The sequence below is a fragment of the Canis lupus genome, chromosome 17 (assembly GCF_011100685.1).
Source record: "Canis lupus familiaris isolate Mischka breed German Shepherd chromosome 17, alternate assembly UU_Cfam_GSD_1.0, whole genome shotgun sequence".
Lineage (NCBI taxonomy): Eukaryota > Metazoa > Chordata > Mammalia > Carnivora > Canidae > Canis > Canis lupus.
The window spans coordinates 36,825,222-36,848,976 of NC_049238.1; the positions used below are offsets into that span (position 1 = coordinate 36,825,222).

The 23,755-nt window shown below is 36.0% G+C and overlaps 1 protein-coding gene across 3 annotated transcripts in view; it reads left to right on the forward strand.

Moving 5' to 3' along the window:
• ZC3H6 (zinc finger CCCH-type containing 6) overlaps nucleotides 1-23,755 on the forward strand; it is a 67,879-nt gene that overhangs the window by 23,513 nt on the left and 20,611 nt on the right. The window contains exons 2-4 of one of the 3 annotated variants that reach the window (XM_038561464.1): nucleotides 2,371-2,551; nucleotides 9,631-9,750; nucleotides 21,311-21,560. In XM_038561464.1, coding sequence (XP_038417392.1) covers nucleotides 2,371-2,551; nucleotides 9,631-9,750; nucleotides 21,311-21,560 — 551 coding nt within the window. Of the gene's footprint in view, nucleotides 1-2,370; nucleotides 2,552-9,630; nucleotides 9,751-21,310; nucleotides 21,561-22,339; nucleotides 22,420-23,755 lie in introns of those variants that run through there. The other 2 variants (XM_038561465.1, XM_038561466.1) reach the window with 2 other exon arrangements.

Consider the following 23,755-nt stretch of genomic DNA (forward strand, 5'->3'; position numbering starts at 1 on the left):
CAGAATATTCCAACACCTCAGAGGGTTCCTTAGTACCCTTTTTTTGTCAGTTACAACACTCCAAGAGGTAATCACTATTTTGACTTTTGTCACCGTAGGTTACTTTTGTTTCTTCTTGAAATGCATATAAATGGAATAAAACGATACTCTCTTGTATCTAGCTTCTTTTACTCGTATTTGTATCTATAAGATTCATCCATATTGTGTGTAGCAGTGGCTGATTTTTTTTGCTTTATAGTATAAGTAAAGCACAATTCATCCATATACCTGCTGATGGTGATTTGGGTTGTTAACAATTTTTTAGTATTGTGACTAAAGCTACTAAGTCCATTATTGTGCTTAACTTTTGGTGAAAGTATGCACTCACTTTTCTTGGGACTTAAGGTTTTAAGTGTTATAAAAGTTCAGGACTTTTTTGTTAAAACAGCCAGAATGCCAAACCTGCCTCACAGAAATTTTCAAGTCCACCTAAATGGATATGTTTAACTCTTTGATTTTATTTTATTTTTTTTTTAAAGATTTTATTTATTTATTCATGATAGTCACAGAGAGAGAGAGAGGCAGAGACACAGGCAGAGGGAGAAGCAGGCTCCATGCACCGGGAGCCCGATGTGGGATTCGATCCCGGGTCTCCAGGATCGCGCCCTGGGCCAAAGGCAGGCGCCAAACCGCTGCGCCACCCAGGGATCCCAACTCTTTGATTTTATAATAGAAACTGGGGAAAAATAACTTTTACTTCACAGCCAGTTTTGGGTGGTATCATGTGCCTGTTCTATAATGCAAGGGTTATGGATATTACGCATTCATTCATTCAGTGAACAATAGGAAACCATCCTAGGGGTTAGAGACACAGTCACATCCCACTTTCCCAACCAGTATCTTCAAGTTACTCGAACATAACGCATAGATTGCAGTGATAAAGAAATGAGAATTATTAGGGGAATTCTTAAGGTGAAGCATCTCATCTAAACCTGGGTAGTCAGTGGAAGCATCTCAGAGAAAATGACATCTGAACTGAGTCCAATGGAATGAGCTGCAATTAGCCTGGTGAAGGAAGTGGAGGGTGAGTGTTGAGAAGAGCAGGGCTATGAGAGTTTTTAAGGCGGTGTTTAAAGCTTGGTGATGGGAGAAATTGAAAGTAGCTGGGTAAGCACAGACTCAATTATAAAGGGCCTTTTGACATATCCGGGAGGTCTGACGTCCTCAGGTCAGAAGGGAATCATTGGTACTATCTTTTTTTATTATGGAAAATGTCAAGCACACATCCCATAATTTGAGCAGTTACCAACTTATCACCAATCATGTTGATACCACTACCTTCCTCCCCAAGTGGATAGTTCTGAAGGAAGTTTGAGACATCACTTCATCATTGAAGATTTTGAGCAGGAGAGTGACATAATTAGTTTTGTGTTTTATAAATCATATATCCCTAGTAAATTTAAAGTATCTTTACAATGCACACACCACAGTTTGGTTGCATCTCATTTGCTTCCAGTCATAAAGACATTTGTCTTTCTGCACTGTTTATAGCAGTTTGCATTTTTTTCCTAACTATGGAAACATGAGTAAATGCTAAACTTATTTTATATATTTATCTTCTTATGTAGATAAATCATTGTTTAATTTGCCTTAAAAACACTATTAATATTTTGGCTTCTATGAGTATAAAAAGGTCATAAACAATATAAAAGTTTATGTCTAGTTCAGTCTCCTTTATAGCAAAGATGATAGTATTTGGAAAGTGGAATTCAGTTAAGGTTTTACTATGAATATTTTTCCAGATTCAAGTTCAATTTATGATTCTTCTGTGGCTCAGGTTTTGCTCATCTATTTGAAAATCTGTTTTCTTTCTTTTTTTTTAAATCTGTTTTCTTATTGAAGTTTACTTTGATGGTGAGAATTAATATAGATTACTTTTGTTTTAAAACTAATTATAGTTGTTTACATAACACTAAGTAGTAAAAATGTTTACTTCCTAAAGGGCTTTAGCTTAACCTGTTTTAAAAAAAGTGGTGTAGTAGATGGTCACTATTGTAATGCCATGGAATAGCACTGCATTCATGCATGCGTTCATTCAGTTGGTGAGTTAGTGATCTTAATCTAAATCAGAGGTTGGCAAATTTTTGCTGTTCTGTCTGGTTCTTATATATTTGGAGAATTGTTCCAGGAAGATAGGGAAGAATTTGCAATAGAAACCGTATGTGGCCTGCAAATGTATTACCTGGTCCTTTATAGGAAAAGTTTGCCACTCCTGGTCTAAATAAATATAACTTAAATTCTTGGCATGTGCTTTTTTTTCTTTTGGAAATGTTTCTATAAGATTCACTTTTAAATAACATTTGAAAATAAAACTGTCATTGTTTTCTACAGAGAAGATGGTGAATTAGAAGATGGTGAAATAGATGATGCAGGACTTGAAGAAATACAAGAACAGGAAGCAAAAGAGGATGAAAAGCACAAAAATGAGAAAGCTTATAGAAAATCAAGGAAAAAACACAAGAAAGAAAGAGAGAAGAAAAAATCCAAAAGAAGAAAACGTGAAAAACATAAGGTTAGTTAGAATCTACTTTTAATTCTTTTAGTAAATGTTTATGAAATATATTGAAAATCATAAAGTATAAATCATTGCTTATTTTATTATAAAACTTATTGATTAGAAGGGCACCTGGGTGGCTCAGTCAGTTAAGTGTCTGACTCTGGATTTCACCTCAGGTAATAATCTCAAGGTCATGAGATCAAGCCTCCCTTCAGACTCCTTGCTGGGCATGGAGCCTGCATAAGATTTTCTCTCTTCTTCTGCTCCTCCAACCCCCCCAAAAAGCAACTTGTTGATTAGATATTTTTATTTATGTGATTAATAAATTTTCTGAACATAAAGATTATGTAAATTATCTCAAATATTTAAAAATTAATCTAGGTAACTTTTAATGCAAGTTAAAATCTTTTTAATTAATGGAATTGTATGCAAGGATGATAAAGGTTAGAAAAGTTTTATTGTTTTATTCTCTACAGATATAGATTAGCAGCATTGGCATTGTCTGTCCATTTATTCATTCATATGTATTATCATGTGCTTGCTGTGGAAATCTCTGTGCTCTATGCTAGGGTTACAGTAATGAGTGAAAGTCTCTAATGGAAATAGATTACATTGAAATGGGAAGGAGAAGGCAATAAACAAATGAAAAACAAATGTGATCAAGAAAAAAGAGTAGGGTGCTGGATAGAGAATAATGTAGCATAGGATAGGGAAGAAGGGATCATCTATGCAGAGAACTCTAGGAAAAGTGGGCATCTGTGGTGGAGTAGTTTTGAAACTCCCTGAAATTCCCCCATAAAAACAAAGCAGTGGGGATAGCAAAATCAAAAACTCATTGGCAACATCTACAAAAAAAATGAAGTAACAAGTTATCTCCACAAACCTTAAAAATACCGCTGGATGAGGCCAAACCACAGACAGCAACAAGACCCATATAGGATCAGCAATTGGGCATACTGAAGCAGAGGGAAGGTAATGGGACTTCAGAAAACAAATTGCCAATAGGTACTCCTCTCAAATGGAAGAGTCCCCACTCAATGTGGAAAGTCCATGGGCCAAACTGAGAACAGAGCAGAAAGTGAGAGGGGAGAAAAAAGTGAGAGGGGACTTTCAATTCTCCTGTGAGTATAAGGTGACCATGTGAATTTGGGATGGTGCTTGAATGGTCTGGGTCTGATGAACTTCTAATACTAATCAACCAAATCGCTCTTATTAGAGTCCTACACTGAGAATATAACTGCTAATTAGAATCTAAATTGAGAGGACAAAGATACTAGGGCTGGGCAAGGAAAGAAATAGCTTTAAAAAAATGAGGAAAAAAAAATGAGGGAAGGGAGCAAATGAGGCATATCTCAGAAGATACATAGCCATATATATTAATATTTCATGCAAACAACAAGCAGTAACCCTAGAGAACAAGATAGGACCATGATTACATTCCGTATAAGTTATAATTTTTAAAAAAACAGAATAATGGAGAGAATAATATTCTTCCATAAGAGAAAGAGTTCCCACACAACATATAAAATATCTAACCTAATATTTCAAAATGATAAAATTAAGAAAGTATATAAGCTATGATCAAACAGCATAAATACAATTTGGGGGAAACATCCTTTGGTCATCTAAGTGAAAAGACCAACTCCCTATTAGGAAAAGAGAATCAGCTTTCTATAAAAATTTTTGATATAGGATGCCTGTGTGGCTCAGTGGTTGAGCGTCTGTTTGCCTTTGGCTCAGAGAGTGATCCCAGGGTCCTGGTATTGAGTCCCACATCGGGCTCCCCGCAGGTAGCCTAATTCTCCTTCTGCCTGTGTCTCTGCCTCTCTCTCTGTGCCTCTGATGAATAAATAAAATCTTTTAAAACTTTTTTGATATAAATATTTTATGCTGGATGATAATGGAATGACATATTTAGATAAGATGTGGTCCAAGAATTTTATATCCAGATAAATACTGACCTTCAGATATAAAGTTCTCCAAAAAAAAAGATAAAACTCAGGAAATATTGTTATCATGAGCCTTCCTGTAGAATCCACTAGAGAACAAGTTTAGATAACCAAAATGACTATTTGGGAGAGAGGGATCTACATACATGTAATACATATTTCTTTGTAAAACTAGGACTAGGGCAACCCGGGTGGCTCAGTGGTTTAGCGCCACCTTCAGGCCAGGTCCTGATCCTGGAGATCCGGGATCGAGTCCCACATCAGGCTCCCTCCTTGCATGGAGCCTGCTTCTCCCTCTGCCTGTGTCTCTGCCTCTCTCTCTCTCTCTCTCTCTCTCTCTCTTTCTCTCTCTCTCATGAATAAATAAATAAAATCTTTAAAAAAATAAAAACTAAGACTAAATGATGGCCATAAGGGGAGCCGTATATTATGTATCTGAACATTACAACTATAAAAAATATCAGGAAAAGCAGAAGAGTATATGGCAAGCAGGATAAGCTTACTGATTGCCTAATATTATTAACTCAGAGTAAGGGGATGTTGCTTCACATTGTTATCCTGATAATGAAAAAGGAAAAGAGGTTACTGACGAATTTTAGTATTGGTCCTGTTAGTAAAGAAATAATATGCAAAGAAGGGACAGGGACTAAGGTTATTGGAAAAGGCATGAAAGAAATAATTGAGGGGCACCTGGGTGGCTCAGTCAGTTAAGCTTCATACTCCTGATCTCAGCTTGGGTCTTGATCTCAGAGTCGTGAGTTCAAGCCTTGTGTTGGGTTCCACACTGGGCTTGGAACATATATAAATGAGTAAATAAAAAGGAATAATTAAAACAAAAATACAAACTTTTCTAAATACCAAAAGGTATATACTTTCCCAACAATGCAAAAATCCAACTCTAAGCTGTGTACAAGAGAAAGATTTTAGAAGTGGGTAAAGCTATGCCAAGCAAATACAAAGAAAGAGAAGGCAGAAATCTAACGTTGATATCTGAAAAAGTCAAATTTGTGTCAAAAGGCATTGAAAGAAACAAAGAGAGACATTTTATGATGTTAAAGGCTACAATTCACAATTAAGTATAAGTTATTAATATTTTATAGCCCCTAAAACAGCCACTTTTATAAAGCAGGAGCTATAGGAACTGCAAGAAGAACTAGGAATACACTAATAACAGGAGATCTACCAATATGCCTCTCTTAATCCAAAGAGATCAATCAAGTGGATGAAAAGGTGGTAAGGATATTAAAGAAAGATTATGTAGTGAGCTCTGAATCCTGAGAATACATCTTCCTCTTGTCTTTATGGCCATATAGTAGGCCTTGTATGCTCCAATTACTTTGATTGAGTGGAAGTGTTAAAAAGAGCAATGTCAAATCACAATACAATAAAACTAGACATTGCCTAATAAAGTCAAAAAACAAAATGTCTTTTTGCTTTGTAATTCAAATGCCTGCTATAAATAGCCTGTGGAGCACAGGGGAAACAGATTAAAACTGCAGAATTTCATTAAAATGATGATATAAAATCTTGGTGTGTAAGTAATGACAGAATATAGCTAAAGCAGTTATCAGGAGAAAAATTACAGTATTGCAGTAATTCATTTATTCTTTGCTAGAAAAGTAGCAAACCAAAACAAAACAAAAAGGAAAGGACTTTTAATTATGTTAGAAGCAGAACTTAATGGATTAGAGTGAAAAGCCAGTAGTTATTCAAAAAAAGATCAGTGATACATATAAGTCATTGGCGAGACTAATCAAGAAAAAAGTAGGGGCACATGCCTGGATCAGTGGGTAGAACATAGGACTCTGATCTCAGGGTGTGAGTTCGATCTCTGTTGGGTGTAGAGCTTACTTAAGAAAAGAAAAAGAAAAAAGGGAAAACCAAAAATAAAATTTAGTGTGTTGAAGCTAAGAATTTTCAAAACCATCAAGTCCCACATCTCCTTTTGAACGGCCTTTCCTTTAATTTGTCTGTCTTTGGCAGATAAGTACTTTCAGCATTTTTCTTGAAAATCTTAACTAGATTACTTAGTTCACTAGACACATTTTCTACTTTCCACATTATTGAATATAACTGTGTTGTTCAACTTTCTACCACTGCATAATGAAGATTTCCGTTCTTCCAGCTTTAATAAGATACCTCACTTTCCTTTAAGTTGTCTCAAAGCCCAGAATTTTACTAATAATCATTTGAGGCAATTTATTTACGTATGTATGTATTTGAGAAGAGAAAGTGCATGCATATATGTGCGTGCGCATGTGTGTGTACGAGGTGGGGGAGGGGCCAAGGGAGAGAGAATCCCAAGAAGACTCCCTGCTGAGCATGGAACCTGACAGAGGGCTCTATCTCATGACCTATGAAATCATGACCCAAGAGGAAAACAAGAGTTAGTCGCCTAACCCATTTTAAAATTATTACTATTTTTTGTATCTCTACACCCAACATGGGGCTCACACTCATGACCTGGAGATTAAGAGCTGCATATTCATTCCACCAACTGAGCCAGCCAGGTGCCCCTCATTTGAGGCACTTTAGACTTTCACTAACACTTTCCTTGAAGTCCTTCCAGTTTCTATCCGCTGCCTGGTTCCAGAACCTCTCCTACCTTTTAGATATTTCTTATGGGGAGCACAGCATTTCCAGACACCAAAATCTTAGTAGTCAACCATTGCTGCACAGTATTACTCCAAACTTAGAAGCTTAAAAGAACAGAAATTTATTTCCCAGTTTTTGTGGGTCAGGAATCTGGGAGTTTAACCAGGTGATTCTGGCTCAGCTTCTCTCATGGGATTGCAGTCAACTCAAGGCTTGACTGAGGCAGGATCCTCTTCCATGTTCACTCACATGGCTCTTGGCAGGCCTCAGTTCCTTACTGACCACTCTAGAGACTGACTCAGTGTCCTCATGAGTTATCCGGCTTCCCCCAAAGCAGGTGAACCAAGAGTGAGAGAGCAAGAGAAAGCACACAAGATGAAAGCTATAGTCTTTTTATAACCTAATCTCAGAAGTGATATACCATCTCTTCTGACATACACTATTTTCTAGCTATTTTTAAAGTAGTCCCAATTGCTAATTTCAGGTTAATAATTACTTTTTAAAAAAAGATTTTATTTATTATATATATAGAGGACTTGAGTGAGTGGGAGGAAGGCAAGCTCCACACAACACAAAGCCTGACTCAGGGCTTGATCTCATGACCTTGAGATCATGACCTGAAGTGAAATCAAGAGTCAGACACTTAGCCAGCTGAGCCACCCAGGCGCCCTGTCATATATACATATGAAGAAAACAGAAAGAAAATTTTCATAAATATATATATATATATATATATATTTTTTTTTTTTTTTAGAAAGAGAGAGAGAGAAAGTGTGTGTGTGTGTGTGTGTGTCTTTTTTGTTTTGTTTCGGAATAGTCTGAAGAAACTTCTCCCTTAAGTAGAACCTTCTCTTCTCTGGTGGTTTTTCCTGAAGTAGTGTCTTCATTTGAGCTTCTTAATCAGATCTTATCCCTTTAGTGATCTTCAAGTGAAAGGTTTTCCTTTGAGTTGGAGCTGACTTCTACCATTGACTTAGCAAACTTGGCTTTTGAATGGACAGTGTTGAGGGGTGCTAGGTTGGCTCAGTTGGTAGAGCATGCAACTCTTGATCTCAGGGTTGTGAGTTGAAGTCCTGTGTTGGACATGGAGTCTACTTGAGAAAAGAAATGGGCAATATTTATTTCAAACTTTGACCCACAAATATTAGATAAGCTTGAAGCATTTGATAGCATAACTATAAAAAAATAAAAGATTTCTTCATATCACCTATCAAATTGGCAAAAATGGAAATAACACCATCATAAAACTAAACCTGAAAATATTTAAGAACAAAGTGAGGGAAAAGTTTGTCTTTCTTAAAAGAGCGTTTAAGAATGGAGTAGAGGGGGCAGCCCGGGTGGTTCAGCGGTTTAGTGCCGCCTTCCGCCCGGGGTGTGATCCTGGAGACCCGGGATCGAGTCCCACGTCAGGCTCCCTGCATGGAGCCTGCTTCTCCTTCTGCCTGTGTCTCTGCTTCTCTCTCTCTCTCTCTCTCTCTCTCTCTGTCTCTTATGAATAAATAAAATCATAAAAGGAATGGAGTAGAGGTAAAAATCCTTTTGCTGTGAAAATATCAGAGTTCAGTTTCATTCAAATTTTTAGTGAGTCAGTATCTTCACTGATAAGAACTTTAAGAATTCTTTAAAGAAAGTGCTTAACTTGGGAAAGTAATTATTTTGACTAGATGGAGATTTGGTGACCTTTTTTAAGGAGTGCACTCATACTTAGAAAGCTTACTCTTGATATTTGCTAATCATTATCAGTTACTTGTGGTTTCCATTTCACTTTTGCCCAATTTTGTGGGTTGGATTTATTTCACATTTATAATTTGATATGTTGAGTATCTTTTAGCTTTAGGGTACTTATGCAAAAGAATAAGAGTGCTACAGACATTTTAGGTAAAAATAACTCATACTCTACTTATGTTCTGTGATCCTTTTTGAAGATCTAATTCCTTTTTTTTTTTTTTAAGATTTTATTTATTTGAAAGAGTCAGAGAGAGAGCACACAAATAGAGGGGAAGGACAGAGGGAGAAGGAGAAACAGACTCCCCACTGAGCAGGGAGCCCCATGCAGGACTCAATCCCAGGATCATGGGATCATGACCTGAGCTTGAGATGCTTAACCAACTGAGCCACCCAGGTGCCCTAATTTAATTCTTTTAAGATTAATTAAAATCTGAGATCACTTTAGAAGTGATCTTACATAGAAGGGCACGAGTCAAAAAAAAATTTCTTTTAAATAATAAATAAATAAATAAATAAATAAATAAATAAATAAATAAATAAATAAATAAATAAATGGCACGAGTCCTTGGACCACAGGGATGATGAGGAGAATGCTGCCATTAAACCCCTAAAAAGAGGAGAAGATATACTTTTCCTCAGAAAATTTTAGAGAAGTTGAGCTGGTGGTGACCTTTGAAGCAAGGATTTTTTGGTTAATACTTCAGAACCTACTAGGATAATACAATATGCTGGTTGGCACTTCTGGCTAAAAAAAGTGTATCTAATTATTAGTAAAATTTTCTTCCTTTTGCAAATGTGTAACTGTTTTTTCCTTTTTTATAGCATTCTCCATCTAGTGATGATAGTTCAGACTACAGCCTTGATTCAGATGTTGAACATACAGAAAGTTCCCACAAAAAAAGAGCTGGTTTCTACAGGGATTATGACATTCCATTTTCTCAGGTATTGTCTTTTTTTAAAAAATGTGATCAAATATACATAAACATAAAATTTACCATTTTAACCATCTTTCAATTCATTGGCATTAAGTGTATTCACAATGTAGTGCAACCATCACTACTATCCATTTACAGAACTTTTTCATCATCCCAGACAGATGCCGTGTACCCTTTAAATCATAACACCTCAATTCCTCCTCCCCACCAGCCCCTAGTAATCACTATTCTACTTTGTCTCTATAAATTTGCCTACTCTATAGGCATAAAGGTGGAATCATTACTGTATTTGTCTTTTTGTGTCTGACTTACTTCATTTACCATAATTTTTTTTTTTTTTTTTTTTTTTTTTTTTTTAAATTTTTATTTATTTATGATAGTCACACAGAGAGAGAGAGAGAGAGGCAGAGACACAGGCAGAGGGAGAAGCAGGCTCCATGCACCGAGAGCCCGATGTGGGATTCGATCCCGGGTCTCCAGGATCGCGCCCTGGGCCAAAGGCAGGCGCCAAACCGCTGCGCCACCCAGGGATCCCCTATTTACCATAATTTTTTGAACATTCATCTAGCTTCCTTTTTAAGGCTGGATGATATTCCATTGTATGCATATACCATATTTTGTTTGTGTGTTTCTGTTTTTGAACACATGGATTACTTCTACCTTTTGACTGTTGTGAATAATGCTGATTATGAACATGGGTGGATAATATCTCTTCAAGACCCTGCTTAAAAAAAAAAAAGACTCTGCTTTCAGTTCCTTGGGACATATACCCCTCAGAATGGAATTGGTGGATCATACAGTAATTCTGTGTTTAATTTCTTGAGGAACCACCAAACTATTTCCCATAATGGATACACTTTTTTACATTCCCACCACTATACATGAAGTTTTCTACTTTCTCCACATCCTTCCCAAACTTATTTTCTGGGTTTTTTTTTTTGCTTTGGGTTTTTGTTTTTGTTTTGATAATAGCCTTCTTAACAGGTATGAAATGACATTTCATTGAGGATTTGAGGTTCTGCCTTTAAGGGGAAAAATAAAATTTTCAGTTTCATTCTTTGCCTTCTGACATTCTGAAAAATGTTTTATATTTTTCAGTATAGAAAAACAGGCATATGTAGATATATGCTACAAATTTTAAGTCTTTGAAAATCATAATCATATGTTAGCTTTCCAGGTCTATCATAACAAAATACTACAGACTAGTGGTTTAAACAACAAAAGTTTATTTTCTATTAGTCTGGAGGCTAGAAGTGCCAGATCAAGATGCCAGCAGGGTTGATTTCCTTTGAGGATCATAATATCTTTGAGGACCATTTCTCCTGGCTCGTAGATGGCTACCATCTTGCTGCTTTGTCCTCAAATGGTCATTCTGCTGTGCATACACACCCCTGGCATCTCTCTGTGTGTCCAAATTTTCTCTTGTAAGGACACCAGTCAGATCAGATCAGGGTCCATAGTAGTGACCTCATTTTAACTTAGTCACCTCTTCAAAGCCCTATCTCCAGATACAGTCACATTCTGAGGTATTGGGGGTTAGGACTTTCACATACGAATAATGTGACATCTACCTCTTTAAGTGCAAAAGCTATCGGAAGTGTTGTAAGTAGAAAAAAATTAAAACAACATGATATACTTTAGATCTTTCTCAGGCATGTTGTACTGTATGAACAGTCTTCAATATAAATAGTATTTTGTGGGCAGCCCGGGTGGCTCAGCGGTTTAGCACCGCCTTCGGCCCAGAGTGTGATCCTGAAGACACGGGATCGAGTCCCACGTCAGGCTTCCTGCATGGAGCCTGCTTCTCCTCCTGCCTGTGTCTCTGCCTGTCTCTCTCTGTGTGTCTCTCATGAATAAATAAATAAAATCTTAAAAAAACATAGTATTTTGTGCTAGAAAAATCACAGTGGTCTCAGGAACACTGGGGAGTATTCAGATCAGTGTGCACCTTTCTGAAAAACCACAAACTTTCTCTGAGTTCTGGTTTCTGCCAATCTGTCAATATGCTTGTCCACAGAGTTCTATTCTTTTTCCTAATTTGGTGTTCCTCATCCCTTATGAGCTTAGAAAACAAAATACTGTGTTGATTAGAGTTATTTCTATTGCCTTCTGTTTCTCTGTTGCCTTCTTTATAGTTGAGGTTGCTCAGTAAGTAACTGTTGAATAAATGAAGTTTATTATAATATCTTCTTTTAAAATTTGAAAAGAATTATACTCTAGTTGATAATTTTATTGAGTTAGGTGAATGTATCCATATATTGAGTGTGTTTGCTGATTTTGGAATAAATGGAGCTGCCATTTCTCAGAACATTTTAACAGCTATTTGTTTGAATTATTTTTACCACTAATGACAGAACTTTTAAATCTATCAAACACTGATGTGGGGGGATGCCTGGGTGGCTCAATGGTTGAGCATCTGCCTTTGGCTCAGGGCATGATCCTGGGGTCCTGGAATCAAGTCCCACATCGGGCTCCCCATGGGGAGCCTCTTCTTCCTCTGCCTGTGTCTCTGCCTCTAACTGTGTGTTTCTCATGAATAAATAAATAAAATCTTAAAAAACAACACTGATGTGGTACCTAAATTTCATCATTTGCAGGTAAATTTATTTTTTTAGAAATAGTCAAAAGTTGTTTAGAGACTATTCAAAACAGTGAAAAAATGCTCAGAATGATCATTACCACTTCAGATAGCAAAGCATTTGAAAATATCAAATAATGAGATTTATAAGCTCTTGATTCACAAGTTGTCACTAAACATTATTCCAGAAAAGGAGGTATAGAATATTTTAAAACAGTGGCAGAAGTATTTTAATAAATATTTTAATAAATATTTAATAAATATGTAGCCTTCTATGGGGGCTACTCTGAAGGACAAAATCAATTGGTATGTATAAACAGCATTACACTTGTTTTAACTGACTCATATTTTCTTTTTTTTTTAAGATTTTATTTATTCATGAAAGACAGAGAGAGAAAGAGAGAGAGGCAGAGACACAGGCAGAGGCAGAAGCAGGCTTCATGCAGAGAGCCCGATGTGGACCCAATCCCAGAACTCCAGGACCACACCCTGGGCCAAAGGCAGGCACTAAACTGCTGAGCCACCCAGGGATTCCCTGACTCATATTTTCTTAAGCATTATAGTTATTGATTGTCATTATACGATTACATATTACTACAACTACAATGTAATTATTTTTGTTTAAAAATTTCAGTTATGAGACCCCTGGGTGGCCCAGCGGTTAAGTGCCTCCCTTTGGCCCAGGGCATGATTCTGGAGTCCTGGGATCGAGTCCTACATCAGGCTCCCTGCATGGAACCTGCTTCTTTCTCTGCCTCTCTCTCTCATTCTGTGTCTCTCATGAATAAATAAATAAAATCTTTAAAAAAATTTTTTTCAGTTAAAGAAATTAAAAGAAAAAGATAATCTTTTATAATTACCCACATTTCACTTCCAGTGTCCTTTGTTCCTTCGTGTAGATCTGAATTTCAGTCTGGTATCATTTTCTTTTAACCTAAAGACTAAATACTTAGTCTTTACTGACACAGAGACAGAGACATAGGCAGAGGGAGAAGAGGCTCCACGCGGAGAGCCAGATGTGAGACTCAACCCCAGGACCCCAGGATCACAACCTGAGCTGAAGGCAGATGCTCAGCCACTGAGCTACCCAGGCATCCCAAAAGTACTTAGTCTTTATTTAGCATCGTTTGTGGTACAGTTGCACTGTCAGTAAAATCTCTTAGCTTTTATCTATTGGGAAATTATTTCACTGTTATTTTTTTAAAGATTTCATTTATTATCATGAGAGACACAGAGAGAGAAGCAAAGACATAGACATACGGAGAAGTAGGCTCCCAATGGGGAGCCCGATGTGGGACTCCATCCCAGGAACCTGGGGTCACACCCTGAGTTGAAGGCAGCCGCTCAACCGCTAATCCACCCAGGTGGATTTTTAATAACTTTTAATTTTGTCTTAATGAATTCTAGAAAAGTTCCAGGAATGGTGCAAAGAACTTCTGTATAGCTTTCACCCACATTTCCAGGATGTTAACATTTTACTGCATATGCTTTGTTTTATTCTTTACCTTTCTTCTCTTTTCTTCAGAGGATCTAATTTGCAGCTAAACCCATGTGTTAAGTTCTTAATTCTAGTATTTGCATTTTTCAAATCTAGAAACTTGATTTTTTTTTCAGATCTGCAGAGTATTTTTATAGTTCCCAGTTCACTGCTGAAATTCTCATGTCATTTACTTGAAAATAATAAGCACAGATATTTTAAAATCTGATCACAGGAATTTCAATATCTGGAGTCTTTCTATTACTGATTGCTTTTATTTAATTTTTAAAATTATCTTATTATTTTTAATATATATATTCATGAGAGACACACAGAGAGAGAGAGGAAGAGACACAGGCAGAGGGAGAAGCAGGCTCCATGCAGGGACCCCGACGTGGGACTTGATCCTGGGTCTCCAGGATCACACCCTGGGCCAAAGGTGGTGCTAAACCACTGAGCCACCCAGGCTGCCCTACTGGTTGCTTTTAGCTGATGCCCTTGCTGATCATGTCTCCTCATATGATTGAGTTTTTTTTGTTTATTTTTCTGTGTGCTGAGCATTGTGTTTGCAAAATATAGTGCATTTTATAGAAATAATTTGAGACCTGGGGTGATGTTAATTTACTCCAGGGAGGATTTTTACTTGCTCCTGACAGATTTTTAGTGACCCTTATAAACTTTATTCCAACTGCAGGGTTTGAAACTCTTCTTGGCCACCAAGATGATAGATTGGACTGTAGCCTCTGATCCACCTTTTGATATTGACCCAGAATTGGTGGGTGGGGGTTAGCTACTAAAGCTTCTACTTTTTCTAGACTCTGGATTTCTCCTTTTGTTCTCATAGATTAAAGGGATAGTCAGAAGCAGTGTTGAATCTTTCAGCTGATTTTTCATGTTGAGCTGATGCTTTCAGAGAAAAACTGCTCCTGATCCTGCTCATTTCTCACGATTTTCATCCACTCCATGTATATATATATATATATATTTTTTAAAGATTTTATTTATTTATTCATAGAGACCGAGAGAGAGGCAGAGACACAGGCAGAGGGAGAAGCAGGCATCATACAGAGAGCCTGACATGGGACTCCATCCAGGGTCTCCAGGATCACGCCCTGGGCTACAGGCGGTGCTAAACCACTGCACCACCGGGGCTGCCCCACTCCATGTATATTAAAGGTCCAGTAATCCTTCACACTTTTGATAGCTCTCTCATGTTTATAGTGGATTTTAGAAAAATATTGTGTCCATCTTTTCTACATTTTTTAGGAGGAGAACTGATCTGAATTATTTAGTCTGCCAGGAAAAAAGAAAGTTCAATACCATTTCATCCACATATGTTTTAGAGTTGACTTACTGAGAATAGAAAATACCTTAAGTACATCCTAAAAATCTTATTTTCCTGGATAACAAATGTCTGCTGTATAATTTCTATAATTTAGGCCAAAAATAGAATATAGTATTAACATCTGGCTTTTGAATTTGAGGAGTTAGTATATCTACCCTTTTCCTCATCCTTCCTTGCTCAAGGCCTCCCATTCCCTTCTTTCATGTTTATAGTGATTGTTGTGGGACCACTTTCCATTTTACAGAAACCCAGTCTGCCCTGCAGGCATTCTAGCCAGGAATTTAGTCTAATAGTCAGCAAAGTGATTGGAGAAACTGTATCCTTTGATAGAACTTACAGGCTTTTTCATATCTATTATCTTCTTGCCGGAAGGCTGTAAAAAATACTTGCTAGATTCTTGCTGGTGAATGCATTTTGTACATTCCAGATGAACATATGAAGCATAAGGAGGTCTTCTAGAGAACTGGAGATGCTCCTCTAATGTCATCCATTTAGTGCTTCATGGAGCATTAGCACTGCATGGGTGACACCCAGACCCAAACATTGGAGTCTTTGATGGGAGCTCTGTGATGGGGGGCGGGGCGGGGGAAGTTTGCATCATTAGAGGGCTATTAGGAATATTTGCAGTTGGGAAAACTAACTAAGGGGAGAAATAGAATGTTTAGGGATAATTCTATTTTAAAAAGTAGGAATAGGGGGCAGCCCGGGTGGCTCAGTGGTTTACCGCCGCCTTCAGCCCGGGGTGTGATCCTGGAGACCCGGGATCGAGTCCCATGTCAGGCTCCCTGCATGGAGCCTGCTTCTCCCTCTGCCTGTGTCCCTGCCTCTCTCTATCTCTGTCTCTGTGTCTCTCATGAATAAATAAATAAAATCTTAAAAAAAAAAAAAGTAGGAATAGGGAGATTATTTTTGTAAAGCCTGTGAAAAATCAGATTAAATTAATACTAAGAATTCAAAGTTTTGGAAGCGCTGGGTGACTTAATCGGTTAAGCAGCTCAGGATTCGATCCTCAGGGTTGTGAGTTTAAGCCTCCCATTGGGCTCTCTGCTGGGGCTGGAGCCTGCTTTAAAAAAAAGAAAAGTTTGGGGATCCCTGGGTGGCGCAGTGGTTTACCGCCTGCCTTTGGCCCAGGGCGCGATCCTGGAGACCCAGGATCGAGTCCCACGTTGGGCTCCCACGTCGGGCTCCCGGTGCATGGAGCCTGCTTCTCCCTCTGCCTGTGTCTCTGCCTCTCTCTCTCTCTCTCTCTCTCTCTCTCTCTCCCCCCGTGACTATCATAAATAATAAAAAAAAAAGTTAAAAGAAAAGTTTTTACGACAAGCATCTAATCTGCAGAGAAAAATTCAGAGTACTAAAGAGTACCCTTTAGTTATAGAGTACTGAAATATGTCATTGAAGCATTAATGGAATCACATATTTTTGGATTGTTTTTTGGTGTTGAGTTGATTAAGTTCTTTATATATTTTGGATACTCACCCTTTATCAAATTGTCATTTGCAAATATATTCTCCTATTTGGTAGGTTTTCTTTTAGTTTTGTTGTTTCCTTTGCAGTGCAGAAGCTTTTTATTTTGATGTAGTCCAATAGTTTATTTTTGTTTTTGTTTCCCTTGTCCCAAGAGACGTTACCTAGAAAGATACTATGGGAAATGTTGGAGAAATTACTGCCTGTGCTCTTTTCTAAGATTTTTATGGTTTCAGGTCTCACATTTAGGTGCTCAATCCATTTTGAGGTTTGTTTGGTTTCTTTTTTTTTTTTTTTTTTGGTATATGGTCTAAGAAAATGGTCTCATTTCATTTTTTTGCATGTATCTGTCCAGTTTTCCCAGTACCATTTGTTGAAAAGACTTTTTCTTTTATCTTTTTAAAAAAAGATTTATTTATGTATTTAGAGAGAGAAAGCAGAGCAAGCAGGAGAGAACACGAGTCGGTGGTGGGGAGCAGAGGGAGAGGAAGAAGCAGGCTCCTGGCTGAGCAGGGAGCCCAATGTGGGGCTGGATCCCAGGACCCTGGATCATGACCTGAGACAGACACTTAACTGACTGAGCAACCCAAGTGCCCTGAGACTGTCTTTTTCCCATTACATATTCTTGCCTCTTGTCAAAGATTCATTAACCATATAACTGTCAGGTTATTTTGGGGCTTCTATTCTGTTCCATTGATCTATGTGTCTGTTTTTGTGCTAGTACCATACTGTTTTGATTACCACAGCTTTGTAATATACTTGAAGCCTGGAATTATTATACTTCTAGTTTTTTCCTTTTTCAAGATTGTTTTGGGCTATTTGAAATCTTTTGTGGCTCCAAACAAATTTTAGGATTGTTTATTCTAATTCTGTAAAAAATACTATTGGTATTTTGATAATGATTGCATTAAATCTGTAGATTGCTTTGGGTAGTATAGACATTTTAACAATATTTGTTTTTCCTATCCATGAACATGGAATGTCTTTCCATTTGTTTGTGTCATCTTCAGTTTCTTTCATTAGTGTTTTATAGTTTTCAGAGTACAGGTCTTTCACCTCTTTGATTAGGTTTATTCCTAGTAATTTTATTATTTTTGGTCCAATTGTAAATGAGATTGTTAATTTCTCTTTCTGCTGCTTCACTATTAGTGTATAGAAATGCAATGAATTTCTGTACCTTGATTTTATGGGCTCTCTGACCTCACTAAATTCATTTATCAGTTCTGGTAGTTTTTTGGTGGAGTTGTTAGGGTTTTCTATGTATAGTATCAAGTCATCTGCAGTGAAAATTTTACTTCTTCCTTAACAATTTTGATGCCTTTTATTCCTTTCTCTTGTCTGATTGCTGTGGCTAGGACTTCTAATATTATGTCGAATAAAAGAAGTGAGAGTGGACATCTTTGTCTTGTTCCTGACCTTAGGGATAAAGTTCTCAGTTTTTCCTCAATGAGTATGATGTTAGCTATGAGTTTTTCATATAAGGCCTTTATTATGTTGACGTAGTTCCCTCTAAACCTACCTTGTTGGGGATTTTAATCATGAATGGATGTTGTACTTTGTTAAATGCTTTTTCTGCATCTATTGAAATGATCATATAGTTTCTATTCTTTCTCTTATTGGTATGATATATCACAGTAGTTGATTATGAATATTGAACAACTCTTTAGCCCAAGAATAGGTCCCACTTGAATATCCATGAATGATTTTTTTTAATGAATTGTTGGATTCAGTCTGCTAATATTTTGTTGAGGATTTTTGCATCTATATTCATTAGAGATATTGGCCTATAGTTCTCTTTTTTGATGGTGTCTTTATCTTATTTTGAAATCAGGGCAATGCTGGCCTAGGTATTGATTCTTCTTTAAATGTTTGGTAGGGGACACCTGGGTGGCTCAGCGGTTGAGCACCTGCCCCTGACTCAGGGTGTGATCTGCGGTCTCAGGATCGAGTCCCATATCAGGCTCCCTGCCTGGAGCCTGCTTCTCCCTCTGCCTACATCTCTACCTTTCTCTCTGTGTCTTTCATGAATAAATAAATAAAATCTTTAAAAAGAAAAAAAATGTTTGGTAGAATTCATCTGTGAAGCCATCTGGATCCTGGACTTTAGTTTATTGGGAGTTTTTTGATTACTGAATCAATTTCATCACTAGTAATCAGTCTGTTTAAATTTTCTATTTCTTCCTGATCAGTTTTGGTAGGTTATATGTCTCTAGAAAGTCACCCATTTCTTCTAGGTTGTCCAATTAGTTGGCATATTTTTCATAATATTCTCTTATAATCTTTTGTATTTCTGTGGTATTGTTATTTCTCCTCTTTTGTTTCTGATTTTGTTTGAGTCCTCTTTTGTGTGTGTGTGAGTTTGACTAGAAATCTAATCAATTGTGTTTTTGAAAATAACTAATTCCGGATTTCACTGATCTGTTTTGTAGTTTTTTTTTTTTTTAAAAGATTTTATTTATTTATTCATAGAGACACAGAGAGAGAGAGAGAGAGGCAGAGACACAGGCAGAGGGAGAAGCAGGCTCCATGCTGAGAGCCCAACGTGGGACTTGATCCAGGGTCTCCAGGATCACACCCTGGGCTGCAGGCGGCGCTAAACCGCTGCGCCACGGGGGCTGCCCTGTTTTGTAGTTTATTTAGTTCTCTATGTCATTTATTTCTCTTCTAATCTTTATTATTTCCTTCCTTCTGCTGATTTTGGGTTTTGTTTGTTCTTTTTCTAACTCCATTAGGTATGAGATTAGGTTATTGAGGTTTTTTTTCTTGAGGTAGACTTGTATTGCTATACTTTTTCCTCTTAGAACTACTTTTTCTGCATCCCAAAGACTTTGGACTGTTGTGTTTTCATGTTCAATTGTCTCCATGTATTTTTTTATTTCCTCTTTGATTTCTTGGTTGACCCATTCATTGTTTAGTAGCATGTTATTTAACTTCCATGATTCGTACTCTTTCCAGATTTTTTTCTTGTGATTGATTTCTAGTTTCATTGTGTTGTGGTCAGAAAAGACCATGATATAACTTTGATCTTTTTGAATTTGTTGACACTTGTTTTGTGGTGTAATGTGTGATCTATTCTGGAGAGTGTTCCATGTGCACTTGAAAAGAATGTGTATTCTGTTTTAGGATGGTATGTTCTGAATATATTTATTAAATCCATCTGATCTAGTGGGTCATGGAATCACGTTTTTTTAATAAAGGAAAAGTAGGCACCGTTCAACTAATTAATTAATCTTCACCTAATCTAAGCAATTGTTTTTTACTTTATTTTCATAGTGTTTTTATTTAAAATGTCAGAAACTGCCTCGTAGCTACAATTATAAATTCCTTTCTGAATTTCTAAAATACTAGATTAGAACAGTTCATTTTAAAAACAACAAACAACAAAAAAATTTCTAAAATACTGCTTAAAACAATTCAGAAATCTTAATATATCTTCAAAATTTAAAATTGATGAGCTAATTGATTTTCTTGATATGTTTAGTTAAGTTTTTTTGTCTCTATTTTATAATTACTGAAAAATATCTAGTATTTCCCTGCATTTTGTTAGTCAATTGTTAATAATCTACCAGGGCAGACAGTATTTTTATATTATATTTAAAATGTGCTAAGCTGAAGGTGAGTCATGGCCTGGGCTTTGCTAGATCTTCAAACTGTAATTTTGTGAATTTTTTCTTTTTTTAAAAAACAATTGACAGAAGATAGGATTGAAATAGTACAAATATTTTAATGAATAGAGATAGAATTGAATACTATCATTAAATAAAATTGTAGGACTAGGAGTGTCTGGGTGGCTCAGTTTGTTAAGTGTCCGAGTCTTGATCTCAGGGTTAAAAGTTCAAGTCCCACCATTGAGGTCCCATGCTACTTAAAAAAAATTATAGAACTAAAGTATATTCTTAGTTTTCATATGCTTTAGAAAAATATTAATAAAGTTGATAATGTATATTATAATAAATAGTTACTAATGAGCAATTTTTTCATTAGATGTTTTTAACTTTTACAGAAATCTTTGTTAGACTTCAGATATAAACCTTTCCTTTTTCTAAAATTTCCACACATATGGTCTTTTAATTAATTTAATATGCTTAAACTTGTTTGGAACAATATTAGAAGAATATATATTTTCTTCCACCTCAAGCTATTTTACTATATTTTCCGTATTTTCCAAAAGACTTTTTAAATTTTTAGAGAAAGAATTCATGTATAACAGTATAGATTTTTAAGTATACTTTTGTGTACAAATATTGAGACCTGGAACGTGGAAAATAAAACAAAACACACCAGCAAGGATCTATGAACTAAATTTATAATATTTAATAATACCAGAGTAGCATTTAGCTTTTTTTTAATATTTTATTTTTTTATTCATGAGAGACACACAGAGAGAGGCAGAGACAATAGTCAGGAGGGGGAAGCAGGCTCCCTGAGGGGAACAGGATATGGAACTCCATCCCAGAACCCTAGGATCAAGCCCTGAGCCAAAGGCAGATACTCAACCACTGAGCCACCCAGATGCCCCCATTTAGCTTTTTGAGCCTAGTTTTAAATACTGTCATAGACAAGTACTAACCAGGAGTCAGAACTTCAACTGTCTTTTCTTTTCCCCTTCTTCAAATTTCTGAGGGAAAAAGATATCCTGTGTTATTATCAGTTCATTTATGTAACTAAAAAAATCCTGATAATGATTGTTCATTTTCACTTAGCATGGACATTTATCAGGAAGCTACATGACATCAAAGAAAAGTCAACATAACAAAAAATTTAAAAGTAAAGAATATGATGAGTACAGTACATACAGTGATGACAACTTCGGTACCTACAGTCAGGAAACAGAGGAAGATTTTGCCAGTCAGCTAAAACAATACAGACAAGCTAAAGAAACCTCAGCTACTGCTTTAGGATCATCATTTTCTAAAGAACCAGGGAAAAAACAAAGGATGAAAGTTCAGCAAGGTAAGTGTGAAATTGTCAGTCTCTTTTTTCAATATGAGAACCTTATTACAACAGGTAGTTATGGAGTAACAACTTCAGTTTCTTAGTTCCTTCTCAAGATCAGCTTGTTCCTGTGGTTCCTGAATTTGTTTTTCTTTATTTTATAGACTTTGAGGACAAAAATCTACAAATATTTCATTCTGCATGATATCTTAATATTTGAATTAGAAAGATATGCTAATATTTTTTAAAGTTATAAAAATGTAAAACACGTTTCCTATTACATTTTTTCCCTTTCCTTGTATAAGGACGTAAGTATACTGAAAAAATGGCTTGCCTTTTTCAGTTGTTTCTGTTACTCTATACATTGCTTTATATTTTAGACCTGTAAATACAATTCTGGGAAGCTCTTCTTTTATTAAACTTTAAAAGATGATGATCATCTTTGCTGTGCAAATGTACTTATACTTAGGATTATGAATATCCTTCAGGATTGGAAATAACATAAACTAAAGAAATTTCTGGAGTGATCATTAATTCATCTGCTGTGTTGAGGTACATGATCCCTGAGACACCAGGGCGAGTTGCCATAGAAACGGTGGGTCACGTAAAGGTCAAATCAGCCTTAAAAACTGTCCACTCAATGTCTGCTTCAAGAAAACTGGAGCAAGATGATGCTGAAGTGAAGGAGTGAGCACCCAAGCCCTATATGACTATACTTTCTATATTGTTGACAAAAGGAATCAGTTATGAGTAAATGTAGTTATTTTTATGACTTTTATTTTTTCTTGATTTCGTAGCAAAATTCCTTTGAAAAATGTGAATCCAGGCTTTGCTGACCTAAAAGGGAAAGGAATTTGTGCATATGCTACTGTAATTAGTAAGTTTCTTCCTGAAGTCTAGACATAGTGGTGTCAGGAATCACTCCACTTGGGGAATAAGGGAACATGGAGAGATTTTGCTCAGCCATTCCCACCTGAGGTTTCCCCTTTCAAGCTCTTCCTGTTTGTTCTGTTAAAGAATGGAGTATTCTTCTATTTTTGACATTCATTTTTCCCCCTCAGGTGTGAAAGTAATATATGGTCAAATGCAGAAAGATTTTTCTGTATATAGATACAATAATATAACAAAGATCAAAGATAAAACAAAACTAATTTGAATCCCTACACCCAGAAATAATTACTATTAATATTTTTAATGTACATTCTTCCAGAATTTTCCTGACAATTATTTTTAACAAAAAACTATGCATATTGTTTAACTTATTTTTTCCCTAAACTATGGACTATATCTCAGTCATTCTTACATTAATGAGTAGCTTTTAATGCTAACATTCTATTCAATTAAATAGATATGCCATATTTTGTTTGATTCTTAAGTTTGTGTGATTGTAGTCAATTGAGATTTAAGTTGCACCCAGGTTTTTTTTAATTCGGTGATTAACCCTGCATATTTATACACTGTTTCAGAGGATATCTTCACAAATATTTTTTCTGAAGAATAAACTCTGAAATGCAGAATTTAATCAAAAGATATAGCCACATATTTGAAGATTTTTGGTCCATATACCAAATTGATTTCCAAAAAGTTGATAGAACAATTTATAATAATACCCCACCAGTGTGTGAAAATGCCAATTTCTCCAAGTCCCTACCAACATTGTTCTTTGAAGTGAAAATTGGTATGTTATTTTAAAATTTTTAATTTCTTTGACTTTTTTGAATGAGGTAAAACATTTTTTTCATATATTTATTTACTGGTTTGTTGGTTTATGATTACTTAATATGTAAGAAAATGTATTATTAGTTCAATGTGACATTGGTAAAATAAGAAATCATTCTGTAACTTACTACCCTACCTAATACGTAATTTTCATAATTACATACTTTTAAATACCAAGTTTTTTGAAAGTAAAAGATGTATAAATTTTACTCAGAAATATATGTGATATGAACACAAAATTATCACTAGAAGCTCAGTTTGGTCAAATTAACCACTAATACCTACAGTGTCTTCCTTAGGGATGAATATAATATTTCATTCTCTTAAAAACAGAAAGCCTTGTTATTTTCTTATTCAAAGGAAAATTGAAAAGAATAAAACTAGCTTGGATTTCTGTAGCCATGTATATTCTTGTGCCTTGCCTGCCTTATTATTGTTAACATTCCTTAAAAGAGAGAGAGAGAGAGAGAAACACTACCCAGAAAATAAAATGT